General features: G+C 40.6%; 1 protein-coding gene across 3 annotated transcripts in view; it reads left to right on the top strand.

Annotated features, from left to right (window-relative positions):
- RLF (rearranged L-myc fusion) overlaps positions 1-19,954 on the top strand; it is a 53,593-nt gene extending 33,639 nt beyond the window's left edge. For all 3 annotated transcript variants that reach the window (XM_019547721.1, XM_019547722.1, XM_019547723.1), the window contains 3 exons: positions 5,883-6,019; positions 10,874-11,015; positions 14,769-19,954. In XM_019547721.1, coding sequence (XP_019403266.1) covers positions 5,883-6,019; positions 10,874-11,015; positions 14,769-19,532 — 5,043 coding nt within the window. In that variant the 3' untranslated portion in view covers positions 19,533-19,954. The remainder of the gene's footprint in view (positions 1-5,882; positions 6,020-10,873; positions 11,016-14,768) is intronic.
- Positions 19,955-23,837: the final 3,883 nt, after the last annotated feature.

Below are 23,837 nucleotides of genomic sequence, written 5' to 3'. Positions count from 1 at the left end.
GACTCTGACACTAGCCCTGAGCTCAGACCAACTGCAGCTGCCTGGCAGTCGTGTCCTGTCTGGAGTCTTCTCAGGAGTCTTGGCTGCAGGTTTTTCTGTGGTCTTGTCTGCTTTCTTAAAGAAAGTGTCTAAGGAAGTTTGGACAGATGTTCTCCAGGGAGTTGAGCAATGCAGTGAACTTGTTCACTGACGTGGCGTCGCATTGGATCAAGCATTGTAAAGCGTTGTAAAGTCGAAACTGAGGTCATAAAGTTGAAACAGGGTGTCAATTTATAAACATTGTAAATGCAAAACGTTGTAAGCTGAGGACTGCCTGTACATCTTGGCTTTTGAAAGCTCTGGTGTTTTATTGGGGGAGGAGGGTGATTGGTACTACAGATCTTAAGACTGTTGGAGGATAGTTTATGGTTGTGGTGTGTTAGAGGAGAGAGATTAGATAGTCTTGTGGGCCTTTTTAGAGAAATGGCAATTATGTAACTGCTTGTGACTGCCTGGACAGGATCTGGTCCAAGAGTTTCCTCTTCTCCTTATGTTCCAGTGTAATCACTCTAGTAAGAAATAGAAAAAGTACTGTCCATAAGAGTACCCTGTTGCAGACTCTGGTTTACAACTGAAGATTCCTGAGTCTCATCATTGTTCTGCTGGTAAACTTCTGTAAAACATGCTGTCTCATCCCCTCTTAGTCCTGGTTCACTAGGAATGTGATGCAAACTAACTCTGGCGTTCCAAGAGAAGGATTCTTTCAAACGTGCCCCATTTGCCTGCTTCCACTAGCAAATGCTAAACCTGAAACCCAGTGCAAAGCCACTCCCGGGGGGAATTCTGCAGTTGCTGTCAAGTATGCCAGAGATGTATCTGGTTTGTGAAAGTGCTGAGCCAACTGTTAAGAGATGCAAAACTCCAGGACTCTTGGTTCAGAAATGATACCTTTTTATTAGACCAACTGAGAAATCTCAAAAAAAAAAATTATCAACTGTTTATGTACTCAGAGCAGAGCTCCCATTTATAATGAGCTCTATAATGCTGAATACTATGGAAAAAAATAATGAAAAACTCCTAGGCATCTAAGTAGGCATACAAAATTTAATGCATACTTTTGAATATAATATATTCCTCTGCCCACTTTGTAAAATGGAGATAGTGCACTCATATTGCATAGGTTGTGAATATTAACTACTTGGGTGAGACTCATGTTTCAGTGATGAGCATCTTAAAAGTGAGAAAATGTAATTTTTGCATTCAGAACCAGTTGCAAATAATGTGTAGTAAATAATACACAAGGTCACTGTGGTGGCAGTGGCCTACAGAATAACTTGCTGAAAGTCTTCATCACAAATCAGCAGGTATAACAGTATCCATAGAGAACTGTGGTTGGGATTGCAGGGTTGCTGGTTGTAGTCGCGTTGGTCTAAGGACATAGGCCGACAAGGTTCTTTGGGTAGAGGTGATCTCTTTTATTAGACCAACTAAATAGTGGGGGGAAAAGTTCTCTGCAAGCTTTCAGGCGCAAACACCCTTCCCTCCCTCAGGCATTGGAAGACTGCTGCTGTTCTGAGTTCTCCAAGGTAAAAAAGAAGCACAGAAGTCTGTGAAGATGCAAATGAGTGGAAGTTAGGAAGACAAAGGGTAGAAATAGGAGAGGAGAGAAAAAAGTGTGAAGGAATGCAGGTCCCAATGCCTGGGGGGAAGGGGAGGGAAAAGTGTGAGGACCTGCATTCCTTTACACTTTTTCCCTCCCCTCCTATCTCTACCCTTTGTCTTCCAAACTTCCACTCACTTGCATCTTCACAGACTTCTATTTTACTCTCTAGCTTCTTTTCTACCTTGAAGAACTCAGGAACAGGAGCAGTCTCCCAGTGCCTGAAGAAGGGGAGGGGGTTTATGCCCAAAAGCTTGCAAAGAACTTTTTTCCAACCATTTAGTTGGTCTGATGAATGGTTGGGATTGGGCACTAAAACAAAATTCACTGTTTTGTGACAGATTTGTGTGTTCTTTCATTATTTCCACATAATGTCATTCTAACCATTTAGCAAGTGGCACACTTGATCTCTCTGTGCTTGTTTCTTTACTTAAAATTTCCAGAGCAGAATAGAAAGATGACACTGCACAGCCTGTGGGATTCCCACAGGCGAAGAGAGATTGGAGCACTTGTGAGGTGCTTAGAAAATATTTAGCACCTGTTATTACATGTGGGTATTCAGACCCTGGAGACTGAAAAACCAGCAGCTTAGATACCCTCCTAAGAAAACATTATAGAAACAGTCTTAAAGAGGGCAATAATTAAAGCTAGTTACTGTTTCTTCTGTTGTCTCTGAAAATTGATTTCAGATGGTAGATGTGCTGGTTTCATTGAATGCCAGGCACAAAATATTTCTTCCCTATTTTTGAGAGAGCAGAAATGTTGCTGGCTTTCTCTGGGTAGCTTCCGGCCGGGTCGGCCATTGTGCTTATAAGTCTTGCATAAGCTGGTTCATCAGACAAATCTGTGACATTGTGTACATCCTGTGCTTCCTCGGTACAACCATTAGACATTCACGAGTTATGGTGCCTCAAGAGAGACCGCTTCCCTTCCTTCTGCAGCTGCCTCACACATCACCGTTTCTCTCTTATTCTTTCTGAGTCTTCTATAGATCAAGCTACTGCAGAAAAGTTAATAAGATTCTGTTTTAATGGATGGCAGCATTGTTTAGTTTTGGAAATATTGATAAAATATATTTTTCCCTTGGCTTTCCTACAGAACTTGAAAACTTCTGGCTAAGGCATTAAATCAATGTCATATTAAAAGATTTGAACAGTGGTCTCTACCTGTAAGTGTAGGTGGAGCTCTGAATCACTAGTAGGGTCCTGACCCTTTCCTTTTACCAGCTCTAGGGATTGTAACCAAAGTGACCATTGAGTTCCATAGTCTCAGGATCCTATGATTAAACAAATGAGCAGAGTAGGTAGTAATATTGTGCTGGGAGGGACCTGGAAGAAGCATGCGTCTGTTTCTTGTGTTTCTGTCTTTAAATGAAATGCTAGAAAGAACAGCCATGAAGCAGAGGTGTAGGGATGCAATTTCTGAACGTTTTGCTCAGGAAAATAGAACAAATTGCAGTCTCCCACTCGACATTCCTAGCTGGTGATAGTTAATGCCTAGCTATCTTATTGTTCATATCTTCTTCCTGTTGTGGCTTAGTCCTTCAAGCTTCCCACACTTCAGGAAATGTGACTTGTGTAAAACTTTCAACCACTTTTTCTTTTCTTAATGTTTTGGGCAGCAAAATAACAGTAAAACTTAAAACATCAGCAGATTTTGTGAGTAATAGCTGTTGAAATCAGGTTTTCTTCATCTCTTCATTACAGTAGCGTAGTACAAAGCCATATGGAATGCTGTTCTTATGCAAAACCTTGCACACCAGGTTGGTGGTTATCCAGATTTTTATATCCATTTCCAACTGTATGGCTATACATGCTGAGTATACTCGGAATGCTCCATTATGGATATGTAAACTGAGTGGTGGAATAGGATTACCTACATGTGGGTGTTGGTGTGGTCAGAGAAAAGCTACTAGTTGTTGCTTCCTGGTGGAGAAGAAGGAAGGTCCTTTTCCTCCTTTTTAGCTTAGTAGCCTTGTAGATGGGGTACTTTGGACATGCCCTTCAAAGGGACAGGGCCTGGGATTCTGACTGCTGTCCCCAGTGGTTGTTCTGCACCTTGCATTTCAATATTCATTCCATAAAAGTGACAGAGCAGTAAAATAGTTTCTGTTGTGCTAAGGGGCAAGGGTGAGAATCCAGGGCTTTGTCCTTTGTAGGCCAGTATCCATCTCCCTCAGCCCTGCTCCCTTTTGTTGTCAAAGGATGCTTATTTCCATAGGGGCATCCATATGGGTCTGTTGTCATTACCATTAAAAACCTGTTCAGGATTCTAGATTTGAGAAACCCATAAAATATTTTATCTCAATTGTGCCCGTACATCTGTTCCAGTGACTTGCTTCCACTTTCTGCTGAGAGAGAGGATCTGTTAGTAAATGTACTGATCAAATGATAAAAATCATATTTTCTTGTAAAAATTTGTCACAACATTTTAGGCTTAAGGTGATTCTGGATCACTGACTGTTTACAATAGCATAACAGTATAGGAATTAAGCACAACTTGAAATCATGGCAAGACAAATATTCAGTATTCTGGAAAATCACACTAATATCTGGGAAATGTTAGATTTTTGTTAGATGCATCTGTTAGTTCAACTTTGACATTACTGTTACAGTAACACTCATTCCATAATAAATGCAATAGAAGTAACTGGAGGGAGAAGTAGAGGGGTAAAATGGGTATATTATGAAAAGATCACAATGTATCCAGTTGTAAAGATATAGGCTTTTCACTTGCACAGAAATAATCTAAATGAATGCATACATTTATCCAAGTACCTGAGACCTGCCTGAACAAAGTTTTATTTGGCAAAACTATTTCAAGAGAATATTGAGATTTGCCATATCAAATTCTCAAGTTAAATGCCATAATTAAAGCTGCCTTTGCAACCTTCCCCCCCCCGCCTTAATATTGGCTTCTTTGTGCTTATATATTGTGATTGCATACTGCTTCCATCTATTACCTCATTTCCTCCCCTCACAACCCTCTGCCGCATTCAGTGCATAGATGAATAGATAATACTCAGAGAACAGATTGGGGCTGAGTAAGGAGCGAGAGAAACTGAAGTTAAGATCTCATTGACTCGAAGTTGGAAGGTTCCTGGAATGATGCGAGGGATTCCAGGAAGAGAAAGGAAGACTGCCTCAATCTAAATTGTTAGTTTCTCTTGAGCTTTCTGTATGGTGCTGAGCAGATCACTGAAATCTATTTCAGTTGTGCTTGTTTCCTCACTGTCCCCAATTTGAGACATCTGGGGCATGATTTCCAGAATTACATAGCACTTAGCTGCAGTGAAAGCCTGTGAGAACTGCAGGTGTTCACTTACCTTTGTTAGTTAAGGCAACATAACCTGAAAGCAGAAGCACAGAGACATAATTCATGAGATCCTGAATTTTACTCCTGCTTTGTCACTGATTCACTGAGTAGCCTTGGGCAAATGGCCTTACCTTCCTGCTGAAAAAGCAGGTTGTTCTTGTGCACAGCACTTCTTATAGCCAGTGAGGGTTATTGAAAAGTCCCATAGAAATGCTGAATACTCCAAAAATCAAGCAGTAAGCATTTCCCCAGGAGCTTCAGAATTTAACAGACCTCTCCAAAAAGTTGGTTTTAATCTGCGTGCCGTAGCTCTCTAAAACAGGGATAATGCACGCATGCCTGTCCTCTGTACTTAACATATCTCCCTCATGGCTTTCTGTGCCATGTGGTCTGTTTAATTTAAAGCCTGGCTTGCATGCAGTGAGTGGAGGGGAGGGGGTGATTGATAGTTCTATCTCAGCATCCATTCTGTGCGCTAAAACTGGCAAAAATATATAAAATTGCAGTGTTTCAGTTTAGAACCTTTTGGTATGAAATATCATCTCCCTGTTGATCCCAAGCTGCAAACTGTCTTCTTTCTTTCAGAAACACTAAATAGCTAATGCTACTGAGCCTTGCTGCAAAGAGGGTTTCCCAGAATTGGAGTAGTTTCTTGTGACCCTTTTCTGAACCCTTTCTTTTTTAACATTTTTCTTTGCAAACTGGTAGGAGACCTAGGCATTAATGAAAATGTTTAAAACTAGCTTGTTCCAGAACTTTTTTTTTAAGTATTTTTGTTTTCTTTTCACCCGAATGTTCACTCATCTACAAGAAAATGAACATATTTGCAAGTAGAAAAAAAAATGCAAAGGTCAAATATGTTCTTAAGGTAAATATCTTTTTTAACACCTCAGACTGCACATTTTCATATGAAAGTGTTTTCTTACAGATTGCAAAGGTGGATTGCAAGGAAGTACTAGACATCATATGTAATTTGGAATCTGAGGGACAAGATAACACGGCATTTATTCTTTGTACAACATACCTGACTCATCAACTTCAAACTGCAAATATTTATTGTTCCTGGTAAGTAATGGATCCATTTCTTAGGAATAGTTTATCAACATTGCAACAACAAAGGCTGCCTTTGGTAAAATGTAAAAGTGACATTTTAAAAGGCTAAAGCAGGATGTGATGAACAGGATCACATAGGTGTTATGTTAGATTCTCTTAAGTTTTGTAACCATATGTATATTAGATACCATGTGTATCTAATAAGTTAACTTTTTGGATTATGTATTTTCAGATGAATATAAAAAGGTGGGGGGGGACCTTAAGAAACTACCCAGCTAGAACTCTCAGAGTAGTGCCACTTTCTCAAGTCACTCCCCGAAAAGTCTGTGCATGGTTACATGCTGTTCTTAGGAGTGTGAACATGTACAGAGACTCCTGATTCAGAAGTGAGATCATGGAAATGTCCTATAAGCAGTGCCTATTTGGGGTTCCCCAAGCTTCTGCTTACTCTAGAATTAAAGTTGAGGAGTGATTTAATTCAGCTGTCTTTTTTAATTGCTTCTCAAGCCATTAGAGGCACAAGAAATTGATAGGTTGCTATGGAAGATGCAAGTTTGAATGAGTATACTGTGAGTGTGCACCCCTAAACACAGTGTCATTTTAAGAAACACTTCTTCAGGTTAGCCTGTATTTCAAATAGGGGGAATTTGGAAAGCAGAATGCTGGCACTAAGTTTTTGAAGAAACTGCAAGTGCAACATTTATTCCCCAAAATTTAAGGCTAGATTTGTATGTCTTATATACGTGGAAATGACATGCAGCCTTTCCATCTCTGCATGTTTGGGCAATGGGGAAATAGTGGCCAAGAAGAGAATAAGCACATAGCTGTCTTGGGAACCTTGTTTAAAATATAATATATTCCTGTGAAGGGTATGTCTACACAGGAAGTGAAAGTATAATTGAATCTTGGGTACCCGCTCCTGTTTTAAAACTAGCCAGCATGGATAGCAGTGGTAGTGATGACATGGAGGTATAGACATCAGCACAGGCGAGCAACAAAAGTAGATGCCCAGGGTCCTTAAGTTTGTGTAATCCATACTGAAGCTCATACTGTCTAGTGGACTTTTTTTTCCTCCAGAAATCAGCATTCTGATCCCTGTTTATAGATGAGGAAACTGAGGTCTTCCTTGCATGTGAAAATTGGAAAAATTGTCATGGAGGGAGGAAATTTAGAAAAATAATGCCTAGCATGTACACAACACTCTATCCAAGAGAATCTTCTTTTACCTTTTCTTTTTTTGAGTTGGCAGAGGATGGTGTTTCATCTGGATGAGAATTTTTGCTCTTGGGCTTCCTCAAAAAAAAAAAAAAAAAAAAAAAAAGCCTAAAGTTACTTTTTCCTGCCTCCTTAGGTTTGTTGTGGAAGGAACTGTACAGATACTAATTAGGAGAATGGCCTTTACCAAAGCAGACCAAACAGCTGACTTAGCAGTTGGCATCTGAAAGATAGGCAGACAAGAAATGTACTGCTTGAATATAGGTCTCTCTTGAGGCTGGACATGCTATTTCAGGGATCTCAAACGGATATATTTACCCAATGCATAAATCTCTTCTTTTATAAGCAGCATTTAGTTATTCTTTTCTAGTTTATGCTAACCACATCAAAACCTGACTCTCAGTAACCAGAGATGATCCAATTAAATAATGTTTCTCAGTTAAGGGTGTAATAGTAGGGGGGTTAGATGTCTCTGCAACTTCATTTTGTGAAGAGTTTGCATAACATCTTTGGGCACTGCTTCTGCCATCTTTCCTCTGAAGTGACAATGTGTGTAAGATGCCCTAAGGTTGGATGGATTCCACATTCAGCCCTAACTTTACTGTCCTTACTTCAGGTATAGATAGACTTAAGTTTTTTCTGTATGACTGTTGATATCAAATGATACATAACAGCTCATCAGTAATCTTACTGCTTCAGTAATTATGCTGCTTCCATAATTACAAGTATAGCAGAAAGATTGCAACTCTTAAGCCTGTTTCAGGATTAAAGTATCAGTTAGTTGGCTACGTTGATCGCTATAGGAGCATGCTAACATGGCAGTTACTAGGGTTGTGCAAAGCTTCGGTCCCCGATTCAATTTGGTGGAGATTCAGCCCGATTTAGTGGCCAAATCTCCAAATCGAATCAGAGGACACTTTAATTTCTCCAAATTGATTTGGAGAGATTCGGAGATTTGGACATAGACAGCTTTAAATTTTTTTTTTCCTACATACCTCTAGGTAGCAGGGGCTCTTGAGTGCTGTGGTGGTGGGGCGCATGAAGCATCCCACGGAAGTGCAGGGGGCCCCCCCAGCATGCTTGGCAGCAGACCCAGAAGTGGAGGAGAAGCACGTCTGGTCCACTTCTGGGTCCGCTGGGGAGCATGCAGGGGGCCCCCCTCCCGGCTCGGTAACTGGTGCCTCCTGGGTCTAGGGGGGTTCCCCTGCGGCCGATCGCTGAGGCAGGGAGGCATGCCCCCCCAGCATGCTCCCCAGCAGACCCATAAGTGCACCAGAAGCACTTCAGGGGTTTGCCACCAAGCACGTGGAGGGCCCCCCCGCACGCTTGTGGGATGCTCCATCCACCCCAGCATCACAGCGATCACAAGCTGTGCCTGCTACCTCAAGGTATGTAGAAAAAACTTTTAAAGCCATGTCTGTGTCTGAATCAGCATTGACTCTTCAGATTTGGATTCGGCCAAATTGAATCGGGAACGGTGATCCGAATCAACGAATTGAATCACTGCCCAATTCTGGCCAAATCCGAATTGAATAGGGGCTTTCACACACCCCTACCAATTGCATCATAGCAGTTAATGTGCACTCCTGAGTGGCAGCTCCCTCTTCCTTTTTAAAGTAGTTAAAAGGAACATTTGTCCATAGCTTTTTGTGTGCACTCAGATTCATCCCTAATGTACAGTCTTGGCTGCAAGTGATCTATTCTCCTGAAAATCTCCTTGAAGTATAACTGTTCCATCTCTGTTTAGTCATTCCTAAACTTGCGGCAGGACCTGCTTAACATCTGCAGAGTTCCTTAGATTTGGGTTCTGTCTCAGTGTCATCAGAAAATGCTAATATTTTTATTCCGGAGGAGTTCTTTGTTCAGTTTCCGAATGCAGTGTCTTTCTCATCCTGTGGTCAGGAGTCATTTTGTATGACTTTGCTTGGTACTTCTGATCCCATATATGCTCTGCAAAACGATGCAAGTCTTGGTAAGGATGATCTTGCTGACATGACCTGAGGCTTGTTCTGGTATCACAGCCTCCTTTTAACCACACTGAAGACCCCAGGACTTTTCTGGGTGAGCAAGTCTGAGACCAGCAGCACAGATGCAGGGTGCTTCATCTGGACTCAGTTCTCTCCACCATAGGTTCACAGCCTCGTTACTTGAGGGCTCCCTCAGAAATTGCAAGCTCTTGGCTTTCTCTTACTTTTTGATTACCAAAAAATAATAGAGCCAGGTCATCCGCAAAGAACTCAAAGACCGCAGTGGGGTCAAGAAAGTTTTTGACACTATGGCTTCCTATTTGAATTTTTTTAATTGATTTTGATTTTTGAAAGGGTTTCTACAAAATTTTTCGGTCTTTCAGGACCTCCAGTTCACACCATAATGGAACATTTGTTGGAGTTGCTACATGAAGACATGCATTAGCTCAGTCAGAGTGGCTTGTGGTTTTCTTAGCCCGCCATTCTCCAGTCGGTGGCTGCCACATGTTCTCTTATCCAACATCTTGAGGTTCCTCAAGAGTGTGAGCAATCTTCCTTCCTTTTGGCTTCATTTGCCGTAGAACCTGTACTAAGATGCACCTTGCTGCCTATGCTTAATTGCACAACAAAAATCTCATTCTAATAGCACAATGGCAGTTATTACTACTGTGTTTAGTCATCTTACTCAGTTTTCAAGTTATAGTGTTTTTTTAGTTTTTAGGAAAAACAGAAATGGACAAGAAGCATGTTTGGATGTGTGGAAAAACTGAAATATTAAAGCCTGTGTGGGGGGAGGGAGAGAAATTGTTGCACTTGTACAATGCAGCAGAGCCTAGACTCTTTGTGAGGTTAGGTTCCTTAACACCCTGTGAAGGTGAGGGTTTGTGAGCGTGTGGGGGGTTATAGTTCAGTAAGCAGCTGCATGGTGCCATTGAGGTGTTCCAGTTAACTTCTGTGGCTTTTATTTGAAAGAGCACTGATTCTCCAGCCAGATGCACAGGGATGCTGCTATGTTCCAGTTGAGTAGAAAAGCAGTGTTTTTAAAGCAAAAAAACCATAGCTTGTAGCTGAATGGCTGGACCTTAATTTGTCAACATGCTGCAAATTGTGGGTTGCAAACTCCTGATTTTAAGAATAATCTGGTGCATGGGGAGTCTAAAAAACACTGTTTAATCACTTTCCCTATTAGCTGTGGCTCTACTTTTACTTGAAGTTGGTTTAACAAAATTCAGGAAGGAATGAAATGCTTCCTGAAATAAGGTTATTCTGTAATTAAATTAAAAGTATCTTAATTTCTCAAATTGAAGAGCACAGGTTGTGAGACCCTGTGCTTGAAAAATATACCCAGCACTTAGCATGGAGCAAAAAATGCTACCTTTGGAGATGTAAACTTAAAAAGTGAAGGTGAGTTGGGGGAGAATTACCTTTTTAAAGTACCTAATGCCTCCACGCTTGAACAGGAAACAGGTTTGTCCACATAGCTGTGAATGGATATGATCTCTTCACTTATAGGACATGATGGTTCTACCTGCAGAAGGGAGACTTTATTAATAACCTGACAAAAGTGTGGCATACTGCAGCAGTCAATAAAATGGTATCACCTTTCAGAGCTAGACTTGTGACAAATTTCTCCCACCACCATTATCTTGCATTATATTTAGTCTGCTTTGAACTCTTTTCACAGGGAGCTGACTCTGTTCTGGAGTAAGTTGCAAAAAAGAATTGACCCTTCTTTAGATTCCTTTTTGGAGAGATGTCGGCAGTTTGGCATCATAGCCAAGACACTACAACACTTATTTTTCCTGATAAGAGTCATTCAGTCTGAAGTAAGTAATATGTTCTGCACTCTGCAGCTTTGTTTTGCTAATAATTTAACTGAGTGAAGGCTGTAAGACATTAATTCAAATTTCTGTCATAATCCCAACCTAGTTAAGCAGTTAGTTAGTCATTTTCTGTGATTTCTCTGGAAAGTTGTAAATGTAGTATAGACAAACATTTGTCCAGGTGGCTTAAATAGAGGTGATCATGCTTTGAGCAAGGGATTTGACTAGGTGACCTCCTAAAGTCCCTTCTAGTCCTTATTTGCTATGACTTGCTCTTGTATACAATTGAGAGAGACCTGTTTAATATACTGTAGTTTTCAGTCCATGTACCTGGATTTCTTAACTAATATTTTCCTCGACCAAAAAATTAATATGCAACAGCACAACATTCTTTAACCTTTAAAATAAGGTCAATGTTGAAATGAGTATGTATTGAGTTCTTTTAAAAAAAAAAATGCCCCAAAAGCTTAATAAATGTGTGCCTCTCCTTTTTTAAACGCTAGCCCTAGTACCTATGATGAACTTAAAGGTGCTGAACAATGTTCGTAAATCTTGCAGAAAGTGCAGTGGACTAGGTTTAGCCAAGGGTAGAGAAGTCTTCAACCTCAGTATGGAACTTAAAGCCAAAGAGCATGATGACAAAAAAAAAAAAAAAAAAATTTCACTTGCAGGTGCAAGGTATAATGCACAGTGGAAAAAGCAACTTGAGCCACCCATACATTTAGTTAGTTTCTGAATTAATTTGAACCACGCAGATATCTGAGCATAATTATTCTAACCATGCACAATACAAAGCTATGGCTAGAAGGCACCTCAGGAGGTCATCTAGTTCAAGCCCCTGCTGAAGGCAGGATCATTCCTATCTAAACCATTCTGTACACGTGTTTGTCCAATCTGTGAGTGTCCAACTTATTTGGCTTCATGAGGCAGATCTGGATCACAGAGCTTCTTGTGGGCTGAGCAGTGGCTGGTTAGTGCAGCTATCAGAGCTGCTGTGTTGGAATGACTCTGGAAACCACAGGTTTAAAGTCAGTGTTTCTTGCTCTTCCTTCCATGCTCCATGCACACTTTTCCCTTGCCACCAATTTTAGTCTCCAGCTTTCCAGTTCAAGACATTTCTGAATCTCCTCTCCTCTAGTGCAGCAGTGCTCGGCCTCTGGGCCAAATCCAGCCCATGGGGCACCCCACAGGCCCAGAAATTTGGTGTCAGGGGAGCTTTGGTACTGCTCCCTCGCTACCAGTTCTCTGGACTCATTTAAGCCCTGCACACCAGATTTGATGCCTGATCCTAGCATGTGGGAGGGGGCAGGGCTGGCCCCCTAGCACCCAGTCTTAGCATAGGAGGGGTTAGTGCCAGGCCTCCAGTCCCAGTCTGTCCCACAGACTGGCCCTGCACTATTCATCTGGCCTCTAGGGCCAAAAGATTGAGCACCACTGATCTAGTGTTTGCAGTCCTTCCCAGTTTTGCTCCCTGCAGATTTGCTTAGGGAGCGTTCTGTTCCACCATCCAGATCACTAATGACAGTGTAGAATGGCACTGGACCCAGGACAGATGTTTACAGATAGACTTTTTATAGTTTGCCACAGTGACTTCCCTAGCATTGAAGTCAGGCTGACCAATATATAATTCCCTGGGTTCTCCTTTTTGCTCTTACTTTTAAAGAGCGACACTATATTGGTTCTTTTCTTAATCTTCTGGTACTTCACCTGGCTCTTGTAACTTGGTAAATATTGTTGCCAAGTGCTCTAAGATCTGTTCTACCAGTTCCTTTAGTGTCCTGGGCCGAAGTTCATCAGGCCCTTGAATGCATTCAGATTGAGCAAAAGTCCTCTCCTGGTCTCCCTCAGCTTTTCCCTTTCTTTGTCTATATAATTTTTGTTAGTTGTCATGTTTTATGAAGACTGAGGCAAAGTTCTTCTTACACCTGTGCCTTCTTTGCATTTTCTATTAAGAGCTCACCCTGGCTATTTATGCAGCAGTATTATAAAGGCAAACAATGACAAGTTTAATAGTAAGATCAAAAATAACTCTGGAAAAATTGTTATTTTTCTAAGTCAGTAGCTCGTTCAGTTCTGGTCACCCTAACTCTGAACAAGTAGGGCTCTGTAGATGAGGAAAAAAATTACAAAACTGAAAGATGTTGCATGAGGATGTAAAAAACTGCATTTATGTGTTTAGCAGGAGACCCAAATAAAACAATGATGTTATAACTATAGTGAGGCAGGCTAACCTTTCTTTCCTTTTCTTATTTTGATCTTGAACTGTTCACACTGAAATTTTACAGGCTTGGTCTCAGCATTGGGTTAGATTTTTGGGGGAGCAAAAGTCATGAAACACTGCTTGAATATAAAGGTAGGGTAGGGAAAATTGGTTAGTTGCTAATGATAATGTGTTCTGGTAACTTTTGAATGTCTCAGTGGTTTGGAGCAGGAAATTTATTCAAGTATGAGAATTGTGCTGAGACTTAGACGCATGCTTCTTACTATCCTTATAAGTATCCATTCAGTTTTCACTGACCTACATGTTGAAAATGAGTATCCACACCTGTAGAATTACACCTTTATTAAATATAGCCTTTTTAAATGTTCACAGTAGATTCACCATAAGAACTTATTTATATTGTTATACTTTACCTGCAGTGGGCTGGTGGCTATTGCAAAGGTAAATTCTGTATTGCAAGTGAGACTCAGATGTTGAAGTGTATGAGTGCAATAGAAAAAAACAACTAAGAAAATCTGAGAAATCCTCCCCCCCACACACACATCTTTTTTTTGGAGCAGGATTTGGACGCTGAGCAGGAACAAGGCCTGCAGATGACTTAAATTTGGGGCAGTTATTCAACATTTTTCTTTCACCAAATATCATTTAGTCTGCATACAGATAATGGGGCCTGGAGTCTCTGGATCACCTGGTTGTCTGTATTGTAATATATTCTGCATGGGGACAAAATGAATGACCTGGTGTTTACTGACTTGTGCGTCCTTGCCTTTGCAAATTCTCATGCCCTCAAATAAATAAAAAACCTTTGGTAAAGAATAGCACAGAGAGAAATCAAGACCAAAGGATAGTGTAAAATGGGGGGAGAGGGATCATGCATATGTGTCTTTAAAAGTATAGTGTCAGTATTAAATAGCTGGTGTCTAGTTATCACAATGTTTTTCCCAATTAAATGTAAATGGTTTTTCTTAGATAAGTGATGACTCTAAGAAATTATACCTGAAAACACAGTTATCTCTGCTTCCAGAAAATCATTGTTCGTGTTCATTTAGAAATAAGCTGAATATTTAAAATGTCCTATGGATACATACTATTTGTGTCATTCTTTAAAATATTGTCAAATTGTAAAGTACATTCCCCTGTACTTGAGGTATTAACTCCCAGCCTTCTTCATTTTGGAAGCATTTCTATTCTCAAATTGTTTACAGTGTTCAGGACTTAACAAAAAGAAATTGGTATGGAAACTATAATTCAGAAGTTACTCCCTAACACCTCCCTGTGTAGACACTCTGGGTGTGCACTTAGTATCAAATTCCTTCGTATATGAGGAATTACTGCAGAGTAGGTAGTGCTTTAAATTCACAGTCTGACTTAACAATGCACTAACTTTTCTTACGTACAGACAAATATTGAGCACCATAATAAGTGTCTTGTTTTGTAGTTTTATGTATAGAGTTGGTCCAAATAGTGTGATTCTGGAAAGAATGCATCTGGCAAATAATTGGATCGTAACTTTGTGTGTTTGTTTTTCCACGCAGGCAGAAGAAGCAGGTCTTGCTGTGTCAATTTTATTGTGTGTGAGAGCTCTTCAGATCAGATCAAATGGAAATGATGAAATGAAAACATCTGTATGTAAAACAATTGCATGCCTTTTACCAGATGACCTTGAAGTTAGAAGAGCATGCCAGCTCACTGAATTCTTACTGGAGCCAACTTTCAGTGGTTTTAGCGTTCTGGAAGAGCTGTACTTGCAACCAGATCAAAAATTTGATGAAGAAAATGCACCTGTTCCAAATTCTCTCCGTTGTGAGCTTCTGCTGGCTTTAAAAGCTTATTGGCCATTTGATCCTGAATTCTGGGACTGGAAAACTTTAAAACGACACTGTCTTAAGCTGTTAGGAAGAGAAGCTTCTGATTCTGAAGATGATGCAAGTTGCCTTGATCTGTCACTCAATGAAACTGACCTATTTGAAACTTTTCTAAGTGACTGTGATGAGACTAGAGAACATAAATATTATGAAGGAAGAGATGCAACTGGTCTCTCTAAAGACAAAGCAAGAGTGAAAAAGCCAATTGGCTCTTCAGAAAGGTACCAGAGATGGCTTCAGTACAAATTCTTCTGTGTGCTATGCAAAAGGGAATGTATAGAGGCTAGAATACTACATCATTCTAAGATGCACATGGAAGATGGCATTTATACATGTCCAGTGTGTACAAAGAAGTTCAAGAGAAAGGACATTTTTGTACCACATGTAATGGAACATGTTAAAATGCCACCCAGTAGAACACACAGACCTAAAAAGAAAATTTTGTTGAAAAAAGATAAATCATTACAAAAAACAAGTACCCCTAGGAGCCCTTGTGCAGTACCAGAGGAAAGCCAGCAGCAACAGCTCCAGCTATTGGAAAAGTCCAGAAGTGACACACAGGAATATGTCACATTTAGCCAATTAGAAAATTGCCACCTGGAAGACAGAGACATATATCCATGTCCTGGCACAGACTGTTCAAGAGTATTTAAGCAATTTAAATACCTTAGTGTACATCTAAAAGCTGAACATCAAAACAATGATGAAAATGCAAAACACTACTTGGATATGAAAAACAGGAGAGAGAAGTGTGCTTTTTGTCGACGACACTTCATGACTTCCTTTCATCTGCGGGAGCATGAACAAGTGCACTGTGGTCCTCAGCCTTATATGTGTGTTTCTATGGATTGCTATGCTAGATTTGGGTCAGTTAATGAATTACTTAATCACAAACAGACGCATGACGATCTACGTTACAAATGTGAGTTGAATGGCTGTAACATTGTTTTCAGTGATTTGGGGCAGCTTTACCACCATGAAGCGCAGCACTTTAGGGATGCATCATACACGTGTAATTTTCTTGGTTGCAAAAAGTTCTATTATTCAAAAACAGAATTTCAGAATCACCTTGCAATGCATGATGTTACAGTAGCAAATGGAGAAGTGAAGGACACAGTTAAACTTGAACATATTTCAGGAGACAAATGTAGTTATCTTCCTGAGACCCAACTGCTCGAACAATCAGATAATTCCAGTCTGCATGAAAATAGTACGTTGTCTGTGGAGCCTGCAGGTTCTCAAGATATCCCAGAGATTAAGGAGGAAAGTCTGTCTGACAATGAAGATATAGATAGTGAAAGCAACTGCAGCGTGCATTTTGAGAGCTTCAGCACATCTCCTGTACAGAACAAAAAGGAAGGGTCTCCTTTGTTGATTGATGCAGTGGACCACCATCAGAGAGTTCCAAGTTTTCTGATATCCCAGGGAAGTGTTCTCTCAAAACTGATGGATGGAAAGCAGTTTTCCAACGTAGCAGTTTGCTTTGACGGAAAAAAATTTTCTTGTGGCTTTGAAGGCTGTGGTTCAACATATAAAAATGCCAAAGGTATGCAAAAACATCTTCGAAGGGCTCATCCATACCACTTCAAATCTAAAAAAAAGATGGGGATCAAAAATAGAGACATTCTCAGTCTAGTCACGGATGCTGAAAACAGCAAAACAGCTGGTGACATCAGTGTGGACCTAGGGCATAATTCAGACTCAAGTGTTGACTCTCCAGAAAATGTATATTGTAATATAGACTCTAAAGAAAAGATCAGCTTCAAGGAAATGATTTGTTCTTCCCCAGAATCTTCCTTTTATGAACGTCCTAAAATGGCAAGTACTGACGATAACATGTTAGAACTTCTGTTGGGCTTGAAACATTTAAGCCTAAAAAATTCCAATGTTCACGTTGCAAACTCTTCTTTAGCACACAAGCATTTTTCAGGGTCGTTTAATTCATTTTCATCAAATGAAGCCAAATGCCCTAAATCAGGAGATGAATCTACCTCAGAATTTCCAGAGCAACAAGACAACTTACCTAGCCAGTATCTTACACAGCTGGCAGCTAAACCATTTTTCTGTGAACATCAAGGTTGTACATGTGAGTTTGTGACCAGAGAAGCTCTCTTAATGCATTATGTTAGAAAACATAATTATTCAAAGGAAATGGTTCTTCAGCTAAATATGTTTCAACATCGCTATTCACCATTTAAATGTCATATTTGCCAAAGATCATTTACAAGAAAAACACACCTTAGAATTCATTATAGAAACAAGCATCAAATTGGCAATGAGAAGGTAAATCACAAAATATTTGCCAGTGAAAAATGTGAGCATGTAAACACATGTGCAGAGGGTGACTCTGTACCCACACCTACTTTCTGCGATGATAAAAATGAACTTGCTAAACAACCTGAGCAAACTGAGCTGTGCCATCCTAAAAAGGAAGAGTGTAGTTCTGAAACCGATGTGGAGTCCAGTGAAGAAATAGATGGTAATGTAACTAGAAAACCCTCTAACATGACTTCTCTGGACAGCCACAGGGAAGAACTGGAAGCAAGAGAAGGAAGAGGAAGTAAAAGAACAGTTGCCAAAGGAAACTTATGTTATATATTGCATAAGTACCACAAACCGTTTCATTGTATTCATAAAAGTTGCAATTCTGCCTTTACCAATCAGAAAGGCTTGATTCGTCATTATAGAACTGTACACCAGTATAATAAAGAGCAGCTCTGTTTAGAAAAAGACAAAGCAAGAACAAAAAGGGAACTTGTCAAATGTAAAAAAATATTTGCATGCAAACACAAAGAGTGTAATAAACGTTTCATTTGTTCTAAGGCTCTTGCTAAACATTGTAGTGACTTTCATAATGAAAATTTGGAGGATCAAAAAGTGCTTTCTGAAATGGAATCTGCAAGGTTTCCTTGTAACCATCATCAATGCCCTGCTGTATTTTACACTTTTAACAAGTTAAAACATCACTTGATGGAAGAACATGCCAATGAAGAAAAAATAAACAAAGATTTTGAAATCCAATGCGACTTCAATGGCTGTGACCGAATTTTCACTAATTACAGTCGTTACTCTCAGCATGTATATTTCAGACATCGGGAATACTACAATAGACTCTTTGGAAATCGGAAAGAGGAGCAAGATAACCTGCTGAAAGATGATGATAACAATGAACAAGATTATTTGACAGATCACTATGAGGAGAATAAGAATGAGAGGCAGGTAAAAGACAAATCCAAAAAAGCTCTCAAAAATAAGGAAAAGCATCCCATTATTTTTAAAACCAGGGAGGAAGCCCTGCAAATGTGTAAAGAGAAAGCTGACCAGAACCAGTATCCCTGCATAGTCAAAGGGTGTCTGTCTGTAGTTAAACTGGAAAGTAGTATTGTGAGACATTATAAGCGTACACACCAGCTGACCAGTAATTATATAGAACAGCAGTTTGAGAAACTTGTAGTTTGTGTGAAATGTGGTACAATGATTAAAAATGAATCCCATTCAGAAACAGAGGTCTGTTTAAGCCAAGAAGAAATGAGAGACTTTAAACAGGAAAATCCAGCAGATACTGAAATTAATTGGAAGGAAGACGAAGAAGGCGTAAAACCTCTTGTTCCAGATACTGATTATGATCATCCAGATACAGACAAAGAAAATCAAAACAGCTGCTCAGCAACTAGTGAGGGTTTTGATACAGAGGCCTTTTTGTATTCAGACACTCTAAAATATGACCACAGTTCAAAACCCAGTTTTGAAGAAGATAGCATAACTGAGCCACCTTTGTGTAAAACAGAAGGGTTGTCTGAAAACAATGGAAGAGAAAATGGTGAATATTTTACCAATTTGCAGTTGGAGTTACCAAGGGAGAAGGTCACAGAAGATTGGCACCACTGTTCGATTCATCAGAATTCTAAAAGAAATTCCTTCTGTACAAGAGACAAGTTTCAGAAGCATTCATTGCCCAAACCCTTTGATTTAAAATCCTTTAAACCAATGGGATTTGAATCTTCGTTTCTAAAATTTATTCAAGAAAGCCAGGAAAGAGAGGATGACGATGATGATTTCGATGAACTTGTTGAATGGGAGTCTCCTGAGTCATTTCAGACAGATGGTGACTTAGAGAGTGAGAGAGACTGTCAAAGAGATGAGGCAGTTAATAGTTTGGGGAGTGAGAGAGATCCGGAAGTGAGCATACCCCCAAATAATCATTCAGAGCTTACGGAAATCCAGCCTTTAATATCGGAGTCGCCATCTGCCCCTTCTCTAGACAACTTGCGGGCCATATTGGACAAGGCATTAACAGACTGTGGAGACCTTGCCTTAAAACAGCTTCATTACTTGCGACCAGTAGTTGTCCTTGAAAGATCCAAATTTTCCACTCCCCTTATAGACTTGTTTCCAACAAAAAAGACAGATGAGCTTTGTGTGGGAAGTACATAAGAAGTTTTGTTTAAGAACATACTGCCTCCACTACTGCTACATAGAGAGAATTGCAACCTAGAACAGAAACTGGTACAGTACACAAACTGTTTAGGTTAGTTAGGCTGTTTAATTCCATGAATGTATAATATCTGTCAAAAGTATTGGCCAAGTTCATTTAGCTCCCTGGTTTTATTTTGTTTTAAATGAACTGTACTGTTCTTGGTGCTAATTAACACATCCGAATACTGGGGGCTTCCTCTTGCAGAGTAAACATGCATGATTGTATATGGAACAAGTACTAGGGTACCAGGGTTTGGGGGAGATGAGTTCTTACTTGACTTGAATGTGCACCTAATGGTGCTTTGTGTAACATATTGTACACTACAGCATCTTATATTTTTTGAGTTACAAGTTTCAATAAATTACAATTTTTCACCCATTTTTGGTTTATTGTACAGTAAATTCTATTTTTGTTACAGAAGCTTTATTTTGATTTTTACTTGTACATGAATTAGGGACTGTTATTTCCGTGCATTTGGTAGCAGTGTTAAAATACCTGCAGAAGCTTCATATTTAAATACAATAAAGCACAAGAAATCTGTTTCTTTTCATATTTTTAAAAGAACATGTGCGTAAATATTTTCCTTGATCTTTTCCACAAGGATAAAAAATTCTGGACTAACTGATCCTTCAGCCTAAGAGAACAGTAGTCACTTGAAGGTGCCACTGTGAGTTTCTTGACTTTGAATTTACTAAATATGTAAGATCTGATAGCGTTTGATTTAATGTGCATAACTAAAGTGTTGTTGCTTTGTTCCAAATAAGCCTTATGTGTATAGAAGCATCCTCCTATCTCTTCCCTTCCTATCTGCCAGAAACAAAAGCATTGATATTTGATTAAGAAAAGGCTAAATATTTTAGGTTAGTATGCAGGGAACAAAAACTAAAAGAGAAGCTGTCCTAGTATGATGCACCCATGACTGGAGGAATTTATGCACTAACTTTTCAAAGACTTTGGTCACAAGAAATCATGTATGGTAGAATCCTAAATTTCAGAGTTCTCTTGGGCAATTAATAACATACAGCATTTTGTGCATCTGTGTACTGATGTATTTGACTGTTAAATGAATGTGTGGTTTTGGGTTTTTTTTAAAAAGCATATGACATAGCTGTATGCTAGGGTAACTTTATCACCCAATCCAGAGTAGAATTACCTCCAGAAGAGCCAGAAGTAAAACTATACGTGTGATTTGGGGTCAAGAAGGAATTTTTTCGCTAGGTCAAATAGACACAGACAGAGGTTTTTGTCTTCCTCTGTTAGTGTGTTGCATGGTCCACTTCCAAGGATCTTTTAAACATCTATTAATCAGCCAGTTCCTCGTTTTTGCGGTCTCAGGACATGGCAGACCCCTTGTGCTGGTGTTTGCAGTATTTGTATTGGTGCATGTGAGGGTTTGTAGTGATTTGGGGGACTCCTTGGTTAGATGACTGCCTGTGAATCCAGGGACTAGACTGAGTGGCCCAGGAACCCCTGTCAGGTTTTTTTTGGTCCAAAATCGCACCCATGTAGGTGTTTTCTCTGCAGTTGATCTCCTGTGTTGCTCAGTGCAGTAGGCTGCTACTGTCTCCCTTGTTGTTAAGCAGTAATGACAGCCAAGGTTCTCTTGTCCAGTGATAAGCTACTTATTTGTCTAGTCAGGATCCCAGGATGGTTACAAAAAGCACGTGACCTACAACGATGTAAATATTGTATCCAGGCGCTTAATCTGAAGATTCACAAATGTTCCAGATCCATGCTGCTGAGAATTTTATTAGCAAAAAGATCGGGTTAAAAAAGATCTTCTTGTAGCAATCAGAAGTGTCCAGGCAATTGAGTACAGGGAAGTGAAGCACCAGTGACTGAAATACTCCATACTTTAGATGAATTATATTGTGTTCAAGAGCAGAGAAATACAATAAACTGGAGTTAAATCTCTATACCAATGAGATGGTGAATAATGGCACATTATCCAGTAGTGACCAATTATCAAGACTTGATAATTTGCCAAGATTGGGTGTCATGGGGCTGTTGGCAGAGGATCAAACCACATGGTTTACATTTCCCATTGTTAAATATATCCCACAGACAAATTACCCTGAAGTTTACTGTAGAATTGTATTCCTGTTGATATAATCTTATATTTAACCTTGGTATTGCATGCTGAGGGGAATGCAATTATGAAAGCACTGTAGAAAAGCGAAGTAAAATTTCTCATATTTATCAAATCTGCTATTTATTTGGCAAAGCTCAAGTAGCTAATTGTAATAGGAAAATCTTCAAAAACTTGATGGGGGGGGATGGAAATCTGGACATGAAAATCTGAAGAAAGTCCTTGTTTGGTTTTATGTCCACTGAACTTCACAGAAGCAAGAGGCTCCAGGAAAGCAATATAAGTGTCTGCTAAGGAAGGCTGATTAGAGGATAAGAGATTTTACATAGGAAGGAACAAGTGTAGCCACACCTTCCCCCTCCCTCTTCTGGGTGAAACAAACTCCCATCAGGTCTGGAGGGAGAATAGGCTACTAGTCATTAGCAGCCAGCATGCATTTGTTAGGACAAATTATGCCAGGCCCACTTGATCTCCTTTGACCCAAGACCTAGGTTGCTGGATGAAAGGAAAGCAGTGGATGCAGCATACTTAAATTTTGGTACATTTTTTGATAAACTGCATGACATTTTCATAACCAGGGATCTGGGCTTTCTGTTCGCCACCAACAAATGTGATAAAACCCAGATTTTCTCATTTTAAAGAGAAAAATGCCAGAAACATTGGGTTTCCCTTTGCAGGCAGGCAGAGTTCCAGCCTGCGGAGCTGGGGGGAGCAGGAGGAGGGTGGTTAGGCAGGGAGTACCATGTGCATGTGTGCACATACACATGCACATGGCTGTCAGGCAGCCTGGAGAGCAGCTCCTGCAGGTAAGTTTGGGGGGGAGGGGGGAGACTCAGGCCTCCATAGTGAGGGAGGGAGTTGGGCAGTCAGATGTAGCTGCAAGTGGCTTATCCAGAGGAGGGGGCTGGCTCCCTGCTGCAGTGAGCACTCCAGGGGGTCAGGCACTTACTGGGGGGTGGGGAGGCAGGAGGCTGCAGATCTGGGTTCCTGGCCCTGTAGCCCTGGCAGCTGGGGGCCCCTTCTTGGGGGGCGTGGCTGGGGCAGGGGGAGTGACAGATTTGGGGGGGTGGAATTGATCCAAGAATTTGCAAATTTTTTTAATAAGCGAATTTGTGATTTTTAAACAGAACCAGGATCCCTGTAAAACAGAAGAAATATGCGTTAAATAAATTATTAGATGGATACATAATTGGCTCAATAGCCACAACCATATATAGATCAATGTCAGAGTGACAGGGTATTTTAAGTGTCATTCCACAGGGTCTGGTGCTGATGTAATTTTTAATAATTATTTGGATGCTGGAATAAAGAGCTGCTTGATCCAGTTTTGAGGTTACATTAAATGGGAAAGAATTGCAGACACTTCAGACTATAAGAGTAGACTTAGCAGGATCGTGATTGGAGAGTTGAGCTAAAGACCATGGAATGAAGTTCCTTACAGTCAGATGTCAAGTGCTATACCTATGGAAAAACCAAAAGCCTAAATACAGAATAGGCAATAACTGGCAGGGTGCCAGTGTTGCTGAGAGAGATCCAAGGGGTTTAGGTCATAGACTTCACGTGGGTCAGCCATGGGACATCTATAAAAAAATATATTTTTTAGGTTGCATCAACAGGAATAGTAGGTGTAAGAACTAGGACAGTTGTCCCTGACCAGTTGATCATGATGGACTTGTCGATCAGGGAGCCTCTTTTGGTCAATCCTGGGCTGGAGGGGGGGCTAGTCACATGCATGCATGCACACCACCACCACCCCTTTCCCAAGCCCAGCAGGTCAGTCTGGGCAAGGGAAGGGGTGGGGCCCAGATTGAGGACCTTGCAGTAAGGCACGGACAGTGCAGCCCAGCCAGGAGCAGGAGAAGGTGAGTGGGGCCCCAGCTCAGCCAGGTGCTGGGAAGATTGGGGCAGGGAGTGGGGGCTCCTGCTGCTGGGTGTGACCTGGCTGAGGCTCTGGGGGCACGTGCCCCCCCACTGACATGTTCAGGTGAAGGCAGCTGCCACTGCCAACTTAAGTCCTTCTGCAGCTGGCCACGTGGCTGTGGCTCAGCCCAGTGGCAGGACACTCATGGTGTCCGGACGCACCCAGGCCAGCTGCAGCAGGAGGGTATGGGGGGCATGTGCCCCTAGATCTTCATGGGATGAGGGCGGGCTGCCACTGCAGGCTAAGGCCAGG

Source organism: Crocodylus porosus, unplaced genomic scaffold, assembly GCF_001723895.1.
Source record: "Crocodylus porosus isolate Cpor-Errol unplaced genomic scaffold, CroPor_comp1, whole genome shotgun sequence".
Taxonomy (NCBI): domain Eukaryota; kingdom Metazoa; phylum Chordata; order Crocodylia; family Crocodylidae; genus Crocodylus; species Crocodylus porosus.
This window is presented reverse-complemented; position numbering and strand designations above follow the sequence as displayed.